Source organism: Cucurbita pepo, chromosome 2 (assembly GCF_057944985.1).
Source record: "Cucurbita pepo subsp. pepo isolate OVF chromosome 2, ASM5794498v1, whole genome shotgun sequence".
Lineage (NCBI taxonomy): Eukaryota > Viridiplantae > Streptophyta > Magnoliopsida > Cucurbitales > Cucurbitaceae > Cucurbita > Cucurbita pepo.
Genome location: NC_141799.1, coordinates 6331328 through 6354056, shown reverse-complemented (window position 1 = coordinate 6354056; position 22729 = coordinate 6331328). Strand labels below are relative to the sequence as shown.

Below are 22729 nucleotides of genomic sequence, written 5' to 3'. Positions count from 1 at the left end.
CGCTCCAAGAGACTTATTAGAAATTAATGTCAATATTTCATTTAGTCAACATTCTCAATATTAGGAGGTCACATAGATATCAACCAACGGAACCTAGCCAGCATGAGCATGGCTAACAAGAAACATAATATCCTTTTGGAGTTTCAAACCCTCCACCTACGCAATATACAAGAAACGGAAATAATTTCCCGGAAATTGTTTTAATTAAGCTAGCCAACAAATGCGAAATGAAATTAGAGAAAGATACTAAATTGGCGAAGAATGTTAAAAACATATATAATTACAGATCTTGATCATCTCCCTTTAAGTTCACAATCTCCCAATCACTTATTTCATACAGAAATCAATAGATAAACCACAACAAAACTTAGGTATTCAATGACTCCACAAAAAGAGAGCATTTCAATTGATTGGTTAGTAGCTTTCTCATGCAAACGAAAGAACCCTGTTACGCCGCACATACCTTCCCCACCTTCATGAAGAATTCAACATTCATCCTTCCCATAAACTCGGCACAGGTGGCTTTTTCAAGGAACGGCCTTCCTTCCCTACCACATGGCCTCTGCATCTTCAACATGACAATCCAATGATCGCATCCGAACCAGCTGTTTTGAAGAATCACAAACCGATCAAGTTGGTGCTTCGTTCATCTCATTGTATCTTGAAAAGGTTCTTCAATTTCACCACCAGTCTCCACTCCTCCGTGGACAAATCATCCTGTACATTGACATATTCATTTTATTTGTTGGCCAAAACCAAAATAATTAAATAAATCATAATCACAAGTCTCCTGTAACCATCCAATACAAATTCAACAGATTAGACATTTTGTAATTCCTCTCTAGTATATCCAATGATCTAAAACTATAGACTACATTGTGTTGGACTATGACAATTTCTCAAATTTTTTCTATTAAACAGGGGAAAAGAGAGGGAAGAGAAGTAAACTAACCCGATAATTGGCTTTGAGTAGGTCAATGGACTTCCTTGATATATGACTGACAAGTTCATCCTCCAAATCAAAATGCCTACCATACATCTTTTGCTGCTCCTCCGAAGAGTGCCCAACAATCTGATGGAAGAACCCAAGGAAACATCAGCACAAAATTTCTACCACAAGGATGATTATAAGAATTTAAGAAAAGTTTCTAATAAAATTGCATCAGTCACATAGAAACCAGTAAAATAACAAAAGGGGTTACCTTAATGGCAATCTTCTGCCCCTTCTTTGCATAATCAACAGGTTTGTGATTATTTTCAATAGATGCGATGCGACCAATCTCAATAAATTCTCGTTGAGGAATACAGATTGGTGTGCCAACCTGCAGTAACGGTAAAACATCAAAAAGATTGAACTACAGGTGATTTATCAAAAATGCATTCTTCAACCTACAGTCAAATGTTGGTAAATAACTTACGACATTATATTTCAAAGAATTTTTTTAAAAAATGCAAAATATATGCTTTAAGAACAAGCGCAACAAGCAAGCCCAACACTCCTGAGTCAAATATGCATTATAATACCCTTCTTTTCTATCGTGTCCATATGACCAGAAATGCCTGTGAAGTATGTGTTGGATCAATTACAGAAAGATCAAACACTAGATGCCCAAAAAGTGTCACCGAATGATTAGACGTCCACATCCAATGCATGTTAGTACAAAAATAACAACCGAAGGAGATGGACCTGATCAATGGTCAACCTTACTTTTTGACCTTCCTCTACTTAAGAATTTTACCCCACGAGTGATTTTTTATCCGTTTTCAACATTTTTTTCCTTTGGATTCAATTTAGGACCTAACTAAGAGTTTGGGAGAATACCAACTTCGAGAAACAAGAAAACCAAGCCTCCGAACAACCTGAACACAATAAGTAACCATTTGAACTTTTTCTTGAAAAATGCTGGTAGGAATCAACTAGGATTTGAGCTAAATAGACTGAGTATGGATTATAGGGTAGAAATTACCTAAACTTGAGTACTCGACTTGATAAAATGGAATTTCGAACAGTTTAGTACCTATGGACGATTTATGAACTTCTGCAGTTTTGATGGGACTTTGATTTGACTCGATGAATGATTGAGCCTCTGGTTAGCATGACTATACTTTACCATGCGTGATAATAAGAAGAAATGTCTGATGTTGATTGCTAGAACACATGTCAGGTGGTTAAACTTACACAAATGCTCATATATGGATGATGATTAATTACCATGTGATCTAGATGATTTATGAGCATGATCAGAGTCTTGGTTATAAATTTACTATACCTTGGTCTACGAGCCACAACTGGTGTCATTGAGGTAGCATGGATTGTCTAGTACTACTACATGGAGGCAGTTAGGACATAAGCCCTAATCGTGAACTTGTCTTGACCGGCAAGGGTCTACCTAGTATACAGGTGGTACTATTGAGGGAGCTCAAGATGTGCTTAGTGGCTGAGTCTACCAGGCACTATTGGAGGAGTATAGATAGGCATTTAGTAGCAAGCTTGTTAGGCACCTTGAGGGAGCACCAATCAGCGTTCAGTAGTTAACACTATGGACTCTATTAAGGAGATCACATAGTGGTTGCAAATAGGGAATTTTATCGAGAGAAACATGATCCAAATAAAGAGGACCCTAGAGCTTGAGATTCTGAAATTGCTAAGGCACATCCATCTCTTCTAGGAAGATTGCATAAGGAACGAAACAAAGCATTGAGAATCGTAACTAACTAACTAAGTGCACCTAGAACCCTGAGTAACCCAGATCGGTGAAACACACCCATAGAGATTGGTGAGCTTTAGAACCTGGACAAGGTTGATGGAGGTGATACACCTAGATGCTGCCCTTAAGTAGTCTATAATATAGATACATGGTGTAGGTTGCTTATGGAGTATTTATATATTCATCATTGTTATTCTTTGTTTCAAACAATCCGTGAAGTAGCAGTTGATGGCAAAGGCGCTCAGGAGATGTGACTACAAGAGGCCCCTAGATCCATGTCTTGTAGTCGCATGTGTATTTTGGTTTTGTATTTGTATTTGAATATTATAATCATTTTATAACTGACTCACGTGGATGTATTTTGTATTTCAAATGTTTTATGAATTTTATGTAATTCGGTTTCAAACTTTTGAGTTCCAACCCTTTAGTTGAAAACGAAAAATTTTATCAAGTCTTTTAAATTGTGTCTGTATGTAACGATCCATTGATTCAAAGTCCCGAAAAATGGTCATTACAGATTGGTATCATAGCCCTAAGTTAATTCGTCCAATACACTACTCCCTAGATAGAGAGTCATTGAGTGCCTTGCAGCTCGGAGTAAGAAACGCCTACCCACGACCAGGTAAATAAGTAGCCATTTTGAATTCCTTATACAAGTATATTTGTAGGATCGACTTGGTTGAGCATGATTTAGATAAAAATGAGTTGGTAACTAGTTATACACATGATTTAGCCTAAGAACCACAAGTTACAACAGATACGTTGCAAGTAGAGAGAGTGTGACTAGCAATTTCGATATGTCTAACAAACCTCTTCTAGGATAGCTAGCTTGCTTAGGCTAAGAATGTGTGAGTTAGGGTGTTCCCTGGCCTCCTAATCTTTAAAGGGTAGAACAAGCCACTAGTCCAAGAATCAGTTAGGAGTAAGCCACGAGAAGTCCTTAAAAGGAATGCTAGGGTGTGAGGATCAATTTTGCTTCTAGGTTCATAACCTACTACTTATGAAGGCCAGTCCAAGAACACCTCATAATTCCAAAGTGGAACCAACCTAGTAGGGACGATTTAAGGCTGATGAGGTACAACATGTATCCGAGAGATTAAGACACTCTTTCAAGAGTTCAAAACTGAGTAAACTGTGATAGGTCCATAGATCCACACTAGGCTGTGAGATTTAGTCCACCCCTAGAACCAAGATCCCTTACTCAGAAGAGTCAGTCCAAGGGTCTATTTTTCATCAATTCCAAAGTGGAGTTCAGCCAATAGGGGCTGTTTGAAACTATTATAGTACAGATCCGAGGGATCCTTCAATACCCACACAGGCTTAAGGGCTAATTACCATGTTAAATTGACGAACCTTGAGCTAGTAAAAGATTTAAGTTATGTCATATGTTATGTCTTGCCTCATGACTTGTGCACTCGGGCCAAGACTGCAAGGGTCTGCATGGTGGTATCAATTATGGGGTCATGCAGCTACAAGTTCTGTGAGGATCAGTAGTCAAGCCAATAGCTCCTATTTGGGAACCTATCACAGTGATGGGGTCTACAGTCAATCATAGTAGTTATCAGGAGTTGGATTAGCCAGAGTTGTGCTCCAAGCATAGTTATGTGCCACAAACAAAACTCAAGGATGTCCAACTATTTGTTAGTCATAAACTTGTCCATAGGACTATGGGCCTGCATGAGCGCATGAGTGTCTTACCTTGGCAGACACGTGGGTCACTCCATCTCAGATATGATGATATTATATGGCCTATTAGGGAGTCATCAGCTAATCCCTTTTAGTTGACCAGTACTGAGTGATACTTTCCATAATGTCCTGGCAACTCAATAGTTGGGGCAGTGAGAGGTCACGCCTCACCAATGCATGAGGCTTGGGTATGACACAAGCAATAACATTTCAACGTGGCTAATCAATTTATCCTAAAAAAATCCCATAAATACCCTAGAGGGGTATAGATAAAGTCTTAGGGAAACGACACAGACCTATACAAAATTTTTCGACAATGTTGTTTACCAAGCTATATCTTGGTGTAAACTATCTAATATTTTTACTTCCTATAGTTATACCTCCCTCCTTGCAAATTGGGAAGGTCTTTTGTAAACATCATGGATTATACATCCCTCTTGTAAATTTCACTCATCAATGAAATTGTCTCTTATAAAAAAATAATAATAAAAATAAAAATAAAAATAAAAATAATAAAAATAATAAGAATAAAAAATAAAGTCTTAGGGAAAGAGTACGAGCTATCATGAGACAATGAGGGCTCAAACAGGCCAGTACATGAGATACTATGAGGGATAGTAGTTCAGTATGGACCCTGATAGTTCAGTAAATACCCTAGAGGGGTATAGATAAAGTCTTAGGGAAAGAGTACGAGCTATCATGAGACAATGAGGGCTCAAACAGGGCCAGTACATGAGATACTATGAGGGATAGTAGTTCAGTATGGATCTTGATAGGTCAGGACACAAGGAACGGATACTTAAGAGGGTACAGTGCCCTACAAAAGCTCACTTAGAGCTACAAAAATCCAAAACTGTAAATCATGAAAATACTGTCAACACAGGCTTGACATGTTATAATGGTTGAAGGGAATATAAAGGCGCAAGAGTACAAAGGACTTGCCGAGGTGATCCAAGAAATGCTAAGACATGGGTGATTCACAGCATGGTACGAAGGGAAATGGAGCATGTCTCTTCTAGCACACCCTAATGAGAAACCTCGACAGGGATTGTAGACCACGAGCACAAAATGGGTAGAGAGAACTAATGGAGCATGTCTCTTCTAGCACACCCTAATGAGAAACCTCAACAGGGATTGTAGACCACGAGCACAAAATGGGTAGAGAGAACTATCAAGATCCCATTCCTAAAGGTCATGGGTAATTACGGCATAAGTACTTCACCATCGATTGTGGTATAGTGGCAACACCTAAGAGTGAGGAGTCTGGGGCAGAACTCCCCAATCAGTAATAAACAATTCTCACAAGATTGGGAGGATTTCAGTATCGACCCACTTGCATTGAACTCGAGGAAGTCAAGTGCATGGAGTCTACCCACTAGACAAGCAGTGTGAACAAAGAATCAGGAGGACATCGAAAGAGTATCAAACGCTTACCCTAAGGATTGTCGAGAAACAGGAGCGAGCACGTCAAACATGTAGTGAGGTCTTATAAGTAAGGTTGAATGCCTGTAATGACTAGTAGGAGGCCAATGCTCAAGAATTTCTGACTCCTTACAGGACAGTCAAAACACATGAAATATGACTTCCCGATGCTGTGACAATTATGGGTGCTAGTGACACCTTAGTCGGTTCTAAGGAAAGGACTGTAACAATGAGCACACTATGGTGTAAGATGACAAGCATATTAGCTTGCCGCGGGTGGAGTGTAGGGACACTGACCGTGCAAAAACACCCTTACCGAACCATAAGGTGTTAAGAGAGGGAATTGTGACAAACGTTGAGTGACACTTGAGAGGGGTGTTATACAAGAATAGATGATCCCGGGTAGTACTTGAGAGGAGTACTATACGAGAGTAGATTACCTCAAATGGTGTCTGATAGAGGTACTAGGAGACAAACTCAAGTGCCACCAAGAGGGGTGTAATATGGGAGTAGATGAACTCGAGTAGCACTTGAGTGAAGGATATACGAAAATGGATTACCAACTTGAGTAACACCTAAAAATGGCATTACACTAGAACAAATGATCACGAGCAATACTTGAGAGAAGTACGTATGGGAGTACACTACCTCAAATAGTACCTAAAAGGGGGTACAGGTAGAAGTAACACCTGAGTGGGGTGTATACGAGAATAGAATATCCCAAGTGTTAGCACTATGCAGGAGTACAGGACCTATGATGATACCAAAGATATAGTGAAGTGCCACAAGAGAGGGAAATGTTCAATCTTCGACAGGAAACACAAGTGCTCTGAGGGGAGCAACAATGCGAGCTACAGGGTAAGTTTTGTTAAGAAACAGAACACACCTAGGAGTAGCTACTAGTTGCTTAGGAAGAGATTATACTTACACCTGTAGAATGATTGATGTCATAGACGACAGTATCGTCTAACATAACACAATTAACCCCCCATAATTGTAACACAAAGAGTGGTTGCTTACGCATTGAGTTGAAAGGAAAATTCAAACGTAAATGCCTGACCCATGTATGGGGTGTCGGCAAGCGGGGTACAAGACTTGATATATCATGTATCAGAAATAAATGCAAATATAAGAATGTTGCAAAGTTAGATTCTTTTCCTTCTTTTTCTCTAAACTATGCATTATCTGGATTCATGCATCTACTGAAGCAAAAGATAAGAAATTAAGCCAATATTTCAGATTTTAGAGACAAAATAACATCTAGAATACTGAGATAATATTGAAGCGAACAAGAGATGTGAAGAAGAAACTTAAATACCTTGGCAATGCCATCAATTACATCAACCCCCAACACAATTGGATCCTTCTTGTTGAAAATGCAGTTAGGTAAAATCTTGAGAACACAAGGAAAGACTGCTTCCTCAGCAGCTTCTTTCTTCTTTTCCTCTTTAAGATTATCAATGTAGGCCTTGAACTGGTCGAACAAGTGATAGATGATATCAGCAATAAAAATCTTCACACCAAGCTCATCAGCAAGTTCTCGAGCTTCTGGAGTCACTTTAACATCAAAAGCCAAAATAGTGGCATATTCCTTTTTCTTTTCAAGCATTACGCTAGCTTTCATGACATCTTTTTTATGAACGGGTCCTATACTTATTCCACTAACAGGAATGCTCACAGCCGGACTCTTCAAAAACTCCAACAATGCTTCCAAGGAACCAAGTGTAGATGCTTGAACACAGACTCCCTCACCAGTCTTGTCTATCCTGCTCATTACTGACTTCATATCTTCCATAGCTGAATCCTTAATGTCTTCCAAGTCATCCTCAGGACCTACCACATGAAGACTGGTTCCAGCAATGGCATGCTCAAGACCCTATACAAATATTCAACAGATATATACCAATGAGATTTTATTTAGATCAATCAACTTAATCTCATTCGAGTACCATAAGACCTATGAATCATAAAAAACACTACAATTTTGAGCAATATTTCTATCTCAAATACATACTAGACAATTGAATACTTACCAGGCTCTTCCAAATAAAATAGGAGAAAAAAAGAAGTTGGGCAAGTATTTCCCCAGAAGACAATTTTTTTTTTTTTTTCGCAAGTGAATGGGTAAGGACTCAAGGCTCTAAATCAAATTGGAATGCACAATGTACAATGTCAGACTGGAAGACGGAGGAAAAATAAATGTGAATAGTGAAAGCATTCTCGAAATGATGCTAAGGAGTATGATTATGTAACTTCAATGAAGCTGGCCAGCTGGGATGTAAGAAAGCTGAATCCTGACATTACTTTCTAACAAGTTGCAATAATCAGAAGTCAAAAACATCGGAGATATCTCCAAAATCTAGCCTAATTGAAGATCAAAACGTATGGGATAATTTTGTTGGAATCACTCGGTATGGAGAAGAATTAATGAGCTTTGGAAAGAAAATGTAGTATCTAGTTGTTGTTAGGTCTTGAACGGTGCAAATGGTTCAGAATTTGGTTTCAAGACAATCAGGTGACTCTGGAAATTATGAAAAATGGATGCTTTACTAGGTCAAACCTTAAGGGGGTCTGTCCAACAATCTATTCATTGCTGGGTACCTTTCTTGTATTATTAATACAATTGATGAAATGGGAGATTTGAACCTCCAACCTCATGGAATGGGGTCGGTATCTTAACCGTTGAGCTAAGCAGATGTTGATGAATAGATTCCTTATTTCATAGTCTTGATTGGCCAAAAAATGTCAAAGAAACAAAGGTAATACTTCAAACCAGGGTAATTATCCCGAGGAACTTCTCGATTCAGAATTGTGAATGCATGGTTGAATCGAAGTTTCTTGGAATAAACCAAGAAAGGAGACAAAAGAGTTCAACTTGTTGCAAAAATTGAGATATAAACGAAAGATATATAGAATACAGTGTAGAGAAGAGGAATTGGATGGTATCTTAAAGGAGGCTAATAACAGAGAAGAAAATGGACTATTGACACCTGGAGAGAGAAAAATTGAAGGCAAACTGAATTGGAAGAGGTAATATTTTCTTTTTAATAAGAAACGTCAAATTTATATTCCAAAAAGGAGGATAGTACAGCCTAGGGGCCGGGGGGTAGAGAGAACCCCCTCCCCGAAAACTGAATTGGAAGAGGTGATTTTTAAAGACAATAAATAAGATAACGTTCTAGAAGTGTGAAGTCAAATGGTTGAGAAAAGGAGACTAGAAACAAACTTATATAACAAAATTAATGGCTAAAAAGAGAAGATCCAATTGTTATATGAATGCTGGTCGTGGAAAGGAGAAACTTGGTAGAGAATATGGGGAAAAGGAAGCAAAATTTGTTAGATTAACCCAAAATTTGTCTCAAATTCTGTGTTTTTTTAGCACAATACAACCATCAATAATTCAAACTGCAAACTTATTGAGTGCAAAGATCATCAAAATGTGTAGATATACATATGGGGAAAAACCATTAAATTTAGTAAACATCTGTCATGTCAGTTCGTGTTGTGCCCCTAGTTTATTTCGAAATTACTAACACGTGTCTAAGCCAGAATTCATACTTCTTGATGGGGAAAAAAATAATATTTCTTGATTTATAGTTATGATGAATCACCTGTCCAGTTATTTTAATTCCCTGAGCAGCCTTGATTTCTTTATGATGCAGATACGTTCCCTGAAAATTACACAACATCATCAGCTGTTCAATGCAACACTTGCATATAAATTTTAATAGTGTCTCGTCAAGGATTGCATATTCATAGAGGCCAGATAGGACAGCCATTCTAGTGACTGCATGCAAATATTCAAACAGAAAGTACTAAGATACTGTCATCAGCTGTACATTGCAACAATTGCATATAATTATCACAGTGTTTCGTCCAGAATTGCACATTCATACAGGCCAAACAAAATCTAAGCCATTCTAGTGACAATTCTCGGAAATATCCAGGCAGATAAAATTCAATGACCACATTCCCTCTACCAACCACCAACCACCAACCTTACCCCTCCAGCTAGAATCGCCCATGCTAACCAAACTGGAACTGGAATTTAGATTCTTTTGTCAATAAGGAAGGTAACCTAAAGGCAGACTCTGAAACGTTCCTTTTTCCTTAGTAATGAACATATTGATCTCAGAAGGGTCATTTGAAAAATCACATTCCTCGCTTTGAATTACATTGTTTTCCTACCTACAGTGCAATAGTTATGCAAATGCCCCAACCAGTTTGTAGTAATTTCATTCCAATAAGGATGTATGACTAAGAGTTCCAGGATGGATGCTATGACTCATTTATTCTAATAAGAAACAAATATTGTGGCAAACGAAAAATATTTCTCTGCTTCTTCAATCAAGATGATGATTGATTCCAATTTTCTTTATATAAGATTAACTCTAAAATTAATTAACCTATTGAAGTGAATTTTCCTCCAAGGAAGCTTGGAAACACAGTCCAAATTACCGTTGAAGTGGGTCACTTGCACACTTGAAATTATTAAACTTAACTCAAAATATGTTTGAAACTGGATTTTGAGTTAAATTAAATAATCTCAAATTTCTATTCTATGAAGGTGAAAAAGGAATCATAACCTATCCATCTTAGAAAAAGAAAAGAATTAACCTTGAAATTTCATCCGTTTCTTTTGTAACCAAATTGGAAAATATATATGGACTAATTGACAAGATCACATATTACCATTAATTTTTATTACCTTTTGTAAGCAAGATCAATCATCTAAACCTATATGAACAAAAGATGCTAAAAACAGTCATACCTTCACTCGGAGCTCCTTCATTGGATGCGGGGTCAATAGGGCTCGAATAGTGGTAACAATTGGGCCCTATAACAAGATAATTCCATAAGTTTATTTTGAGACCCTCTAAACAAAAGATAATTCTATAATATCATAGATCAGTGCTTGCCTGCATGCCACAAACAACTATTTGATCTCCTTCATGCAGTACACCGTTAACCAATATGACATCAATAGTTGTTCCATGGCCTTCAACAACCTTGACCTCCAAGACCGTACACTGTTGGCGCACAATCAGAATATGATCAGGTTTTATCTTATCAAATCATAATGTATTATCATATAGAGAATAATAAACAGTCACAGTAAACACCTGCACTTCATCACTATATGTAAGTTTCTTCGTCATGGTTTTCTGCGCCCACTGAACCAATAATAATAACAAGTCTGGAATACCTTCACCACTAACATATTCAAAACAAGCTATTAGAAGAATTGAAAGGAAAAAAAAAGGTGTTGACCGCATAGAGAAATAAAAAACAAAAACATCAAATCAGTGAAACTTACGTAACAGCACTTGTAGGTACTATACTGAAAGTCTCCCCCATTTCTTTATTTTTATAATACAGCTCGGTATTCAATCCCTGCTCTTTAAATTGAGTGATAATCTGTTGGCCCAAAATAATACATTCAATCGAAGCACATATTAAGCAGTGATAAAAGAAAATTACAACTGAGAAATGGATAAGGTAAATAACCTGAATAAGCCTCATATTGAACTCATTCTGCACATCCTTGGATTGCTGCTTCATTGTCTTCAGTATTGGTGCATTGCGGATTGTTTTCCACCCATAAAGTCTGTCAACCTGGAAAGTTGCATAACTTTTCTTTGTCAGAAACAGATATTTCATACATTGAATGAAAAAAAACGGGAGAAAGTACTACAAGATCAAACGTTTTAAAGAAAAAATGTCAAGTGCAAATGCAAATAAATAGTAGTTACCTTATTCAGAGCAATAATAAATTCTGTGTTTCTCATCCTCAAGAGATTTAGAGATTCTATTGTTTGTGGCTCTAAGCCATGCATGATGTCAACAACCAAAATTGCAAGGTCACATAAACCCGAACCACGAGAACGCAAATTTGTAAATGATTCGTGCCCAGGGGTATCAATAACAAGCAAGCCAGGAACCATCAGCTTTGCATCAGCTTTCAATTCCCTAGTTCTTTCACGAATGTTCTCAGCAGGAAAATATGTTGCCCCAATCTGCTGCGTAATTCCTCCTGCCTCTCCCTCTTGAACATTTGTACCACGAATACAGTCCAGTAGTTTGGTTTTACCAGTGTCAACGTGGCCCATAATACAACAAATGGGTGAGCGAAGATTTTCTTCCTGTTGTTTAGTAGTAGTATCTGATGTTGAAATTTTTTTCCTAACAGCATCATCTTTTCGTTTGCCCTTGTCAACAACCTCAACCTCAGGCTGATTCTTTCTGTTTTCAATATCTTGAGACCTTATAGGCTGAGAAGGTAAACTTTTTTGGGCAGGGGCAATTGGCTTGGCACCTACAAATGCGAGTGTTAGAAAACAGAAAAATCCAATTTCTAACTTCAAAATTGAAAACAGAGAAAATGCTAAGAAGAAGATTGAAAAAATCATGGAGATAACACCTAAATATAACAAAATAATGAAAAGAAACAAAGAAATAAAATAATCACTTTATAAGGACATTATATCATACAGGAGGCTTATATTATAAATAATTCATATTTTATAAGTCTATGCTAAAGCTTCGGACTCCCCCTCGTGAAAATATCAAAACCTAGGATAGAATTGGAGAATAAAGAGATAGGGAGACAAAAAGAACGTTTGTCTCTCTCCTTCTGGATATATTTTTTGAAGTAAGCCACCTAATTAGTAGTCATTCAAGTGATAATTTGTGAAGGGAGAGAAAAAGCATGTACCCAGGACATAGCAAGAACAAAAACTAACCAAAAGAATCTATCAAAAAAAGAAAACTGTCACTAAATGCATAGTTGATACTTCCTCCGACGGGCCCTAAGATAGCTCTAACTAAATTTAACCACAGAATTTCCTGATTTTTTTGAAGGGGGCGACTGCAACTAGATGACAGAAAAGTTCTCATATCGATTGTAAAAGGGGCTATATGCAAGCTAAAGGAAGATAGCAGCATATTCCAAAATCTGCTCGCAAAGTCCCATTATATAAATAAACCCTTTTAGATTCTGAGTTCTTTATACACATAATACACCACAGTACCTTTTGGCAACAATGGAATGGAAGAAATTGATTCACTTGACTTGTGACTCGTTGATGTGAAGTGGGGGAATATGATTTCACTAAGGGAGACACAAGAAAAACAGAATGAGGCTGTCACTCAAAAGACAAGGATGTACAAGGACTTCTAATTGGGTATTAGAACAGAAGCATAACCTCCCCTATCTCTTTTTTGCTTATAAGCCTTTCTTCTTTTTTTCCTTTTTCTTTTTTCTTTTTTATTTTTTTTTTTTTATTATTATTATTTTTTTTTTTCCTTTTTTTAATTATCTGAATTTGCGCTTAACACTTAATCCTTCCCTATGGTTTTCTTGTCTCCTTTCATGAAAACCCATGCTTTCGTTGGAAAAAAAAAATGAAACACAACAAAGGGGCATACAAAAAGAAACGGCAAGGAGAAAAACTAAAACACAATGACTCCAATAAAACAAAATAAAATCTCAAGCATAATTAAAGAATCTATGAACAAGTAGACAGCAATAGAAAGATCGAACAAAAAAAAATCCAGACAAGACAAGTGTAATTATTCAACCAGTTCAAATATCATTAAACATGCAACAATAAATGTCTGAAGTGCTGCATGCATAAGATAAACTACAGAACTTCCAAAAATAAAGAATTGATTTGATTGTATCAAAAATGGGAGTGCAGCTCCAGCCCCCACGAAACTAATCCTAATCAATTGATATCTTTTATTTTGAAGTGTTAAATTGACCTGAGTGAACTGCAACCAGAATGTACAAGTGTTGATTTTATACTATTGACCTTACCTGCATCACGTGAAGTTTGTGCACCATTCTTTCCATCCTTTTTCATGCCATTCTCAGTCTCTGAATCAAGCTCCTCATCAGCAAAGGAACTTTTTAAGGAAAGATCAACAACAGCATCATCCCAACTCTTTGCATCCCACTCATCCTCATCCTCATCCTCGTCCTCTTTTTTAAGTTCATTATCTTCAGAAACCTCAAGAATATCCGATTTTTCCTCCACGTGAATCGACTCAACAGGTTCAATCTTCTCAGACTCCAATATTTCAGAATCTGCCACATCTTTTTCTTGTATCTTTTCTTCTGTATGTTCCATCACCTTAGTTTGCGCACTACCATTTGTTTGATGATGGGCAGGTTTTGACTTCTTTGTCTGGTATTTTGGTCGTTTGGTTGGTGCACTAGGGTCAGATGCAGACAGTGGCAAACCCCCTGAACTTGCTAATATCTGGTTCCTCATTGCCTCCAACCTCCGTTGTTCTTCCTTTTGTTTCCCTGTTAACAGCTTGCCTTCTTGTTTCTTCTTTAGGAGCTTCTCTTTTTCTCTTTCCTTTTTCCTACGCTTAGCCTCCTCAGCTTGCCTTTCAAGTTCTTCTTGCCTCCGTCTCTCTTCTTCCTCCTTCCTCAATTTCTCTTCCTCTTCCCTTTTCCTTCTCTCTTCTTCTTCTTTCCTCCTAGCCATAGCCTCTTGCATCTCCCTAACATGCTTCGGCACTTTCTTATCTGGCACTTTACTCTTTGCAGCACCTTTTTTGGGTTCTATAATTTCAGTCTTTACCTCCTCAATTTTCTCATCCTTCCCTTCAGCAGCTGCTGCCGCTGCAGCTGCAGCCTTTTTCTCCTTTTCCTTCTCCTTTTTCTTTTTCTTCTTCCTAGCTGCAGCCGTTTCTGTGCTCTCTTCTTCAGCTTCCTTTTCAGCTGATGCATCAGGAGGAGTTACAAGGTCAGGTGGGTTCTCAACTTTGGCCTCTTGTGAAGAGAGAGGAGGGTCGGCTGGTTTTGATATAGTAGGCCCCTCTCCTAGCTCAGCAAGAATCTTATCCAAATCATCTTCTTCTTGGGCAGTCCTTCCACTCTTCTTCTTTTTCTTTTTATTTTTTGAAGTTTCTGCTACCCCCTCCGTCTTGTTAGCTTTAGATAGATCGGAAGCAAAACTGCTACTTGCTGAATTAAGTACTTCAGGTACGAATACATCTTTAACATCATTGCCCAGCGGATTTTCATCACTTAATGTGATAAAAGGACTGCTGCTTTTCTTCTTAGAGGACTTTTTCTTGCCAGAAAACGCAATAACATTGTCATCATCTTCATCAACACCATCATTTTGTAATTTATCTGGCTCTGAAATAGAAACATCGCCATCATTATCCTCATCAGCAAATGCTACACTAACCGAATTGCCACTTTTCTTTGAACCCTTAGCTGACTTCTTTTTCTTACCAGAGAAGCTAATCGTTGTAACATCTTCATCCTCAACCTTACCAGCATCTCTGTCCTCATCCTGATAATCAAGACCACTAAAACCTGAAAATGCATTCACACCCTTTTTGGCACCTTTTGATGACTTTTTCTTACCTGTAAATGTAATAACAGGCTCATCATCAATCCCTTCGTCAACTTTGTTCTCATTATCAATTACATCCTCATCTTCCTCGTCATCAAGGGCACTGAATGCTGACACTGCAGAAAAACCACTCTTCTTGGAAGACTTCGCCGACGACTTCTTACCTGAAAACTTGATTTCAGAATCATCCCCTTCATCGTCATCCTTTTCTGCAGTTAACACAGATTCATCATCATTATCAGCACCATCCTCTCCCTCCTCCTCAAGTAAACCAAAGCTGGAAGCAGAAAAGGCACTGCTACTTCCACCCTTCTTCGACTTACCCTTCTTCTTCCCGGTGATAACAATTTCTGAAACATTATCCACATCATCATCCTCATCATCATCCCCTTTAACTTGTGAAACTTTTGAATTTCCCTTCTTACCCTTCTTTTTCCCAGTTATCACGACATTCTCCTCCTGAACTGGGGCTTCTTCAGACAACTCGGTTCCGATGGAGTACTCATCATCGTCTACTGCAAATGTCTTTTTCTTCGACTTCCCACCACCCTGAGCTGCCGCTGGGGCGCTGTCATCATCCCGTGCAGTAGGCTTCTTTCGACCCATAGAAATATCGCCAAATTGAAACGTTAAACCACCAACCCTAGCGCCTCAAAAGTCCTATCTGCCATAAATTAGGCCCATCAACACCAGTCAGCAACGTAATCAGATCTCTCTTCAACAGAATAAAATCCATCAAAACAATAGAATATAGAACATATATAAAAACCAATAACATCATTAAAAAAAAAAATAACACACACACATACAGTGAACCTTAACAGAGATGAGGCGTACCCAGAGAGAGATGGGGAAAAAACGAAAGTAAGGGTAGAGAGATATTCAGGAAGTTGGCGACTGGGATTGGGAATGTGGGAGAGGTTCGTAGAGCCAGTGCAGAATCACATAATCAAAGCGGGCGATTGAAATTCAGTCTGATTGGAAATCCTGTTTTGATCCCAAAAAAATATATACATCCATCCGTCTACAGTAGTCGATTTATGCAGGATTTGAAAAAAAAGATTTGACCTAATTCCAAATTAAACAAAGAAAATAATTAAGATTCGATTACGGAGGCGTGCAATTGCAGCAGAGACGTAGAGAAGAAAGAAAGGTGGCGATAGTGGGCGTGCCGGCGAGCAGGTGCGGCCAATATCGGAGAGTGAGGAGAAACAGAGCAGATTTGGTGAGGGAATGAAGGCAGAGGCTAGGGTTTAGATTTTTATTTTTTATTTTTCCTATTATATGATGAAAATTGGAAAAGAAAAAGGAGAATATGATTTAAATATATAATAAAATCTCTTTTATAGCTCACTTCTTGAAATTTAGAAAAGTTACTATTTATTTTCAGTTGAGAATTGTAATGGAATATTTGGTAATTTAATTTTTATATTTATTATTTAGTTATTATCATAAAAATTATTGTTCTGATTTAACAAAATTCTTACATATAAATAGATAAATAAACTAATTTGAGAAATAATATATTTATTATACATATTGCAATCATCCAAATGTAACAGAAGTTTAACCTATTCCAACGTAATTACGTTTTGAATAATCAAAATCGTTTACAAACATAAGTTCAAAACAACTTTACAACAAATAAGTCCAACGGATATAGGTACCGAAAAGTCTAGAGCCTAAACAAGACTCTAATAAAATTAACTTCATATCTTCTTAGCTCTATGACGCCCTCGTCACTAATTGACAACTCATAAGAATACTCAATAAGTAGCTCATTCAAATGCTCATAATAGATACCAAAACACGTCCAGACACTTTATATATAATAACATGTGTCTGTACATAGGCCTCTTGGCGTAATATCTTAAGGTGAGCAACCTCCGCACCCTCTGAATCATTAGAGACAAGTTGTTCATCTATCTCTCTCTAGCACATTTCCATATTAAAAATCATGAAATTTAGGAATTTTGGTTATGCTCTTCATCGTTCTCTCAGTGGCATATGTTCGTAATAAGGTTAAGAGGAGTCTTACATGGAAAACGTTAAAACATACAAACATGCTCGTGTAAGTTATATAAAGCATTTACAAATGACTCGAGTTTCAAAAACAACATTCAAAATATCATATAAAAAGCAAAGACTCAATTTAAAGGTTCTCCTTGCATCCGAATGGCTCCATATGCTCCTGCCAATGACCGATAATATGTGACCCATTTGAAAAACAAAGAATAGTAAGAATGAGTATTAAAATACTCGGTAAGCAACCTGGTTGTAGGCTCACATCAAAACTTCTATGATCTCGTGTTTCTTAAAGTTATGTGTTTTGTCATGGGTTCTCGAGTTAGCCAATTCCATAGAATTGGTTCAGTGTAGCTTTATTAAGCTCTTACATTCATGTACTCAACTTACTCCCATGTCAAGGGTGTAGTCACCCATTTGAGTATAATTAGGGTTCTAGGTACACTTGACCTTTCTTTTTCTACTTCTCACGGTCCATCTAGTCATCACACTTCCTAAGCATAAGTCGAGATGCTCACATCTATCTTCAGACTCTAGAGTGAGTCTAGTAGGTATGGAGGAGTTGTCACTCTTTATAGGCAACCTCTGGTCTCCTTATAAACTCTGTACATGCCTACTATTGAGTGCTAGTTGGAAGCTCCCCTAATAGTACCTAAGAAGCCCCCTATCTCTACGTCATTCCAAACTCTTAATAGTGCAAGACAGGCCCTCCAATAAGCACAATCAGAGCTCCCTCAATAGTGTCCTCTAATGTGTCATAGGTCCTAAGTGGGTGACGTCACATTCTTATATATGAAGTAAACCCTCACTAGTCGATGTAAGTTTACGATTAGGGACCGTACCTCAACTATCCCTACATAATACTAATCAACCTCCTATCATGCTTCTAGGGGACAATATCAACAATAAATCACATTCATCATGCAATTTAACTTGGTCTATCCATTCATATCATGCCAGAGCCCCAACAACACAAATAAAACGATCAAACCAATATTAGAATGTTGAAAGTTTTAAATCATGTTTATGAGCTAAACCGATAAAAATTCCACTTTTCTAGAAGCATGTTGAAGACCTTAACGAGCGATAAAAATAATATAACCAAATTTTCTCTACTACGACTTTATAATAATTCATGGTCCAAACGAACTCCAAATAACTTGAAATTTTGTATGAGACTTATTCATGATGTCCTTGTGATGTTTCACGGTCTAAAGAATCTCAAATGATTGGAAGCTTAACGTGAGACTTACTTATAACAATATAAATGATTGTGTTTGTTTCATGGTCACTCTGAAACCAAGATTAAGGTGGGAAATGACAAAAATGTCTCTAATGGATCTTTAGGAGGATATATGGTTCTAATGATCTCCAAACATGATGATATTGAGATTTATGCACTAAAATCTTGTAATGGGCTCTCTGATGGCACAGTTAAACTTAGATGTCTGATGACACCATACATTGTTATTCTTGATGTTCGGAGGTTTACTAAGTTCTTAAGGGTGCTAGGAGGTTTTTAATTCGTCTCTTGTTTGTGGGACATATAGGACTAGCTCATCGAGCTATTCCATACTCTAGGTGCACATAGGTCTAAGCCTTTGATCATTGCTCACGATCCTAGGATGTAGGGTCTACTAGAAACATACTGACCTAAACTAACATGTAAGTCGCTCTAGCTATAGTGCCCTAAATTTAACCTAGTTCTCTTGTGCATGCTTTGCTAGGAAGATTATCCAATTGTTTACTACCTAGAGAATGATATACATATTCTAAATATTTGTGCAAGCTTGTTAGGGAGATATCATATTAATCAAACAAACAAGCTCAATAGCGAGATAACATCCATCAATAGCCCAGGGCATAGATCACCAAAGTTCATTCTCCTTTCTAACACAATAGAAAATCATATGAAATAACATTCAACACAAATCTCATAATAGGGGTGTTTTGGTAATTTTTAACATTTTATGTAGCATACTTGTCCATATTGCCCAACTCATAAATAAGATCAGCACCATCTCATAACCTCATTCGAGGAGCACAATGGTAATTTTTCATAACATATTGATAATGCATTCTCATCTAAAATTATCCATCTAAAGTCTTAAACATGCGTACTCTAACCATCTCATAACGTCCTAATGATCCCTACAAGTATTACTGACCTAAAGTTTGTGTGCCTATCGGAATGAAGCATGCCTTTCCGAGCTAGCTTTTCAAGAGGTTAGAGCTTTAAATCTTCTGAAATTTCTTTTTGTAGTCCTCACTCAAGTCAAAATAGGGTTAGTATTGAGATCAAAGCGAAAAATAGTCAAACGAAGGTCAAATAGGGCAAAAGCAACCTACACGCGACACACGCACTTTCATGCGTCAGGAGGGCTCCCCACTCGCGCCTGAAGGGTGGGAGACAAGCGCCCATAGTGTGACACGTGGCAGCCTTTGATTCATGCATTCGACTCTCAGGGACTGCGTTTTTATTTATTCCTTATTCCCTATCTTTTTCTTTCTTCATCCATAATAATGTGATTAGGGCACTAACAGACTCCTCACTCGAAAAGAGGGGCCAGAATGACCATTTTGCCCATCGATTGACTTTAACCGACTTTTTTATTCTCATTTTTCATATTTTCTTTTATATTTTTATTGAATTTCTAGGTTTTTTCTAAGCATTTTTTCTTCATTCCATCTTCAAATTTAGCCTTTTAAGACGGTCAATAAAATTTCAAAAGTTTGAAATTAAAATAAAAAAAATAAATATTTAATATCTCGTTAAGGACATTGAGTTTAACACAAATTAAGAGAGAGTGAAGATAGATTTCTCTTTTGTTAGCTAAATAGAGCGGATTATTTTCTCTGTCCTCAACCCTACAAATTTGCCCAACTTCCTGCCTCACTAATATAATTTAAATTTCTAGAAATGAGGTTAGAACATTAAATCATGTTTTTTAGCTTAGAAAATATTATTAAATTTATTATAATGTTTTACACTTTTACTAGAAATTATATTGGAAAACAAAAATTATCTATTAAAAATTATTTGAAATGAATATATATATTTAAAAAAATATATTAAAATGCAAAAATTCCTCCCCAATCCTTACAAAAATAAATTGAGAATTTCGTGGAATAAGAATTGAATTTCTCGTCCCACCCCATGAACATTTCTAAGAACAACTACTAAACCATTAGCTACAAAACCTATTGTTAAGGATAGTTGACCGTTCATTATAAGGCAAATATCTAGATATTTGCCTTACATTAAGGGTTACCATATTTGCCCTCTTATTAAAGGCAAATATATTGTATTCATTTATTATTCTTTCCTTTTATTACTATTTCCATATTATTTGTAATTTACCATATTTCTGTATCCTGTAAATGATTATAAATAAGAGAACTCTCACCCCATTTAAGTATGGTGATTCAGCAAACATTCACATGGTATCAGAGCCCTTTCGGTTTAACAACCCTGATCCTTTCTTCTCTATGGCTTCCGAATCTTCTTATCATCTTTTTCCTTTCAATACTCTAATCCATATGATCACCATCAAACTTTCTTCCTCCAATTATCTTCTTTGGAAAAGCCAACTTCTCCCTCTCCTTGAGAGTCAAGTCATGCTGGGCTATGTCGATGGAACTATGGTTCCACCACCTCGCTTTGAACCAGAAACCTCTTCAACACTCAACCCCAAATATTTGGCATGGAGAGCAGCCGATCAACGACTTCTCTGTCTCCTGCTCTCCTCTCTCACTGAGGAAGCCATGGCTGTTGTCGTTGGTCTCTCTACTGCACGTGATGTTTGGCTTGCGTTGGAAACTACGTTCAGCCATCAGTCGAAAGCTCGTGAACTGAGACTCAAGGATGACTTGTAGTTGATGAAACGTGGCACCAAACCTATTGCTGAGTATGCCCGTGCCTTCAAAAAAATTTGTGACTAACTTCATGCCATTGGCAGACCGATCGAGGACATTGATAAAGTGCACTGGTTCCTTCGTGGACTCGGCACCGAATTTTCAGCTTTTTCTACTACTCAGATGGCTCTCACCTCTATCCCCTGTTTTGCAGATTTAGTCTCTAAAGCGGAAAGTTTTGAGTTGTTCCAGCTCTCCCTTGAGTCCTCTAACTCCACTCCTACAGTATTCACAGTCACTAATCGTGGTCGCACCCCATGGAAGCCACCCTGCTTCCTTTACCAACCAGCGAGGTCGTTCTTATTCTCACAAAAACAACTCTTCTAATCGAGGACGAACCCACTCAAGTCAAGGTCGTCGACCACCTCACTGCCAAATATGCCGCAAAGAGGGTCATTATGCTGACCGCTGCAACCAACGGTATGTTCGACCTGATTCTTCTCATGCTCACCTTGCTGAAGCCTTTAACACGTCATGTTCTATTGCTGGACCCGATGCTGCTGATTGGTTTCTGGACACTGGAGCTTCGGCCCATATGACTGCCGACCCATCTATTTTGGATTAGTCTAAAAATTACACGGGTAAAGACTCTGTGATTGTAGGAAACGGTGCATCCCTACCCATTACCTACACCGGTACTCTTTCTCCTATTCCAAATATTCACTTGTTAGATGTCTTGGTTGTCCCTCACCTCACTAAAAATCTTCTTTCCATAAGTAAATTAACGTCTGATTTTCCTCTCTCCGTTACATTTACTAATAATCTTATTACTATCCAGAATCGTCAAACAGGAAGGGTGGTGGCAACCGATAAAAGAGATGGAGGGCTATATGTGCTGGAGCGCGGCAACTCTGCTTTTATTTCAGCCCTTAGAAACAAATCTTTACGTGCTTCATATGATTTATGGCATGCTCGTCTAGGTCATGTGAATCATTCTGTTATTTCTTTTTTAAATAGAAAAGGTCATCTTTCTCTTACGTCTTTATTGCCTTCGCCATCATTATGTAATACTTGTCAGCTTGCGAAAAGTCATCGATTGCCTTATTCCCGCAATGAACGTAGGTCGTCTCATGTGTTAGATCTTATTCATTGTGATCTTTGGGGTCCTTCTCCCGTCAAATCAAATTCGGGTTTTCTTTATTATGTTATTTTTATTAATGATTATTCTCGATTCACTTGGTTTTACCCTTTAAAATTTAAATCTGATTTTTTTGATATTTTTCTTCAATTTCAAAAATTTGTGAAAAATCAATATTCTTCTCGTATCAAGGTATTTCAAAGCGATGGTGGTACCGAATTTACTAGTACTTGTTTCAAAACTCATTTACGTAATTCTGACATCCACCATCAACTCTCTTGTCCATATACACCTGCTCAAAATGGTCGTGCTGAGAGAAAACATCGTCATGTGACTGAGACTGGCTTGGCCCTTCTCTTTCACTCTCATCTTTCTTCTCGTTTTTGGGTTGACGCCTTCAGCACTGCAGCTTATATTATCAATCGGTTGCCTACTCCACTTCTTGGAGGTAAGTCACCCTTTGAACTCCTTTATGGCTACACTCCACATTATGACAATTTTCATCCCTTTGGTTG

General features: G+C 37.6%; 1 protein-coding gene across 4 annotated transcripts; it reads right to left on the bottom strand.

Moving 5' to 3' along the window:
* Window positions 1–233: 233 nt before the first annotated feature.
* Window positions 234–16466, bottom strand: LOC111789264 (uncharacterized). 4 transcript variants are annotated; one of them, XM_087121215.1, is made up of 14 exons: window positions 16034–16466; window positions 15520–15860; window positions 13636–15405; window positions 11570–12132; window positions 11325–11432; window positions 11134–11234; window positions 10940–11030; window positions 10736–10846; window positions 10588–10653; window positions 9428–9487; window positions 7135–7692; window positions 1203–1322; window positions 953–1072; window positions 234–717 (listed from the first exon to the last, which is right to left on the bottom strand). In XM_087121215.1, exons 2-14 carry the CDS (start codon window positions 15800–15802, stop codon window positions 652–654), a joined length of 4017 nt encoding a protein of 1338 aa, XP_086977341.1. In that variant the 5' UTR covers window positions 15803–15860; window positions 16034–16466; the 3' UTR covers window positions 234–651. The 4 variants fall into 4 exon arrangements, with proteins under 4 accessions (XP_086977341.1, XP_023525749.2, XP_086977339.1 ...); XM_023669981.2 differs by having other exon boundaries at window positions 13636–15860; XM_087121213.1 differs by having other exon boundaries at window positions 13636–15856.
* Between the last annotated feature and the right edge of the window lie 6263 nt (window positions 16467–22729).

Coding starts and splice junctions, on each gene's coding strand:
- LOC111789264 (XM_023669981.2), bottom strand. CDS start 15,802: ATGGGTCGAAAGAAGCCTACTGCACGGGATGATGACAGCGCCCCAGCG. Junction 11,235..11,324: donor TCAATATGAGGCTTATTCAG/GTTATTTACCTT, acceptor TTGGGCCAACAG/ATTATCACTCAATTTAAAGA. Junction 11,031..11,133: donor GTACCTACAAGTGCTGTTAC/GTAAGTTTCACT, acceptor TGAATATGTTAG/TGGTGAAGGTATTCCAGACT.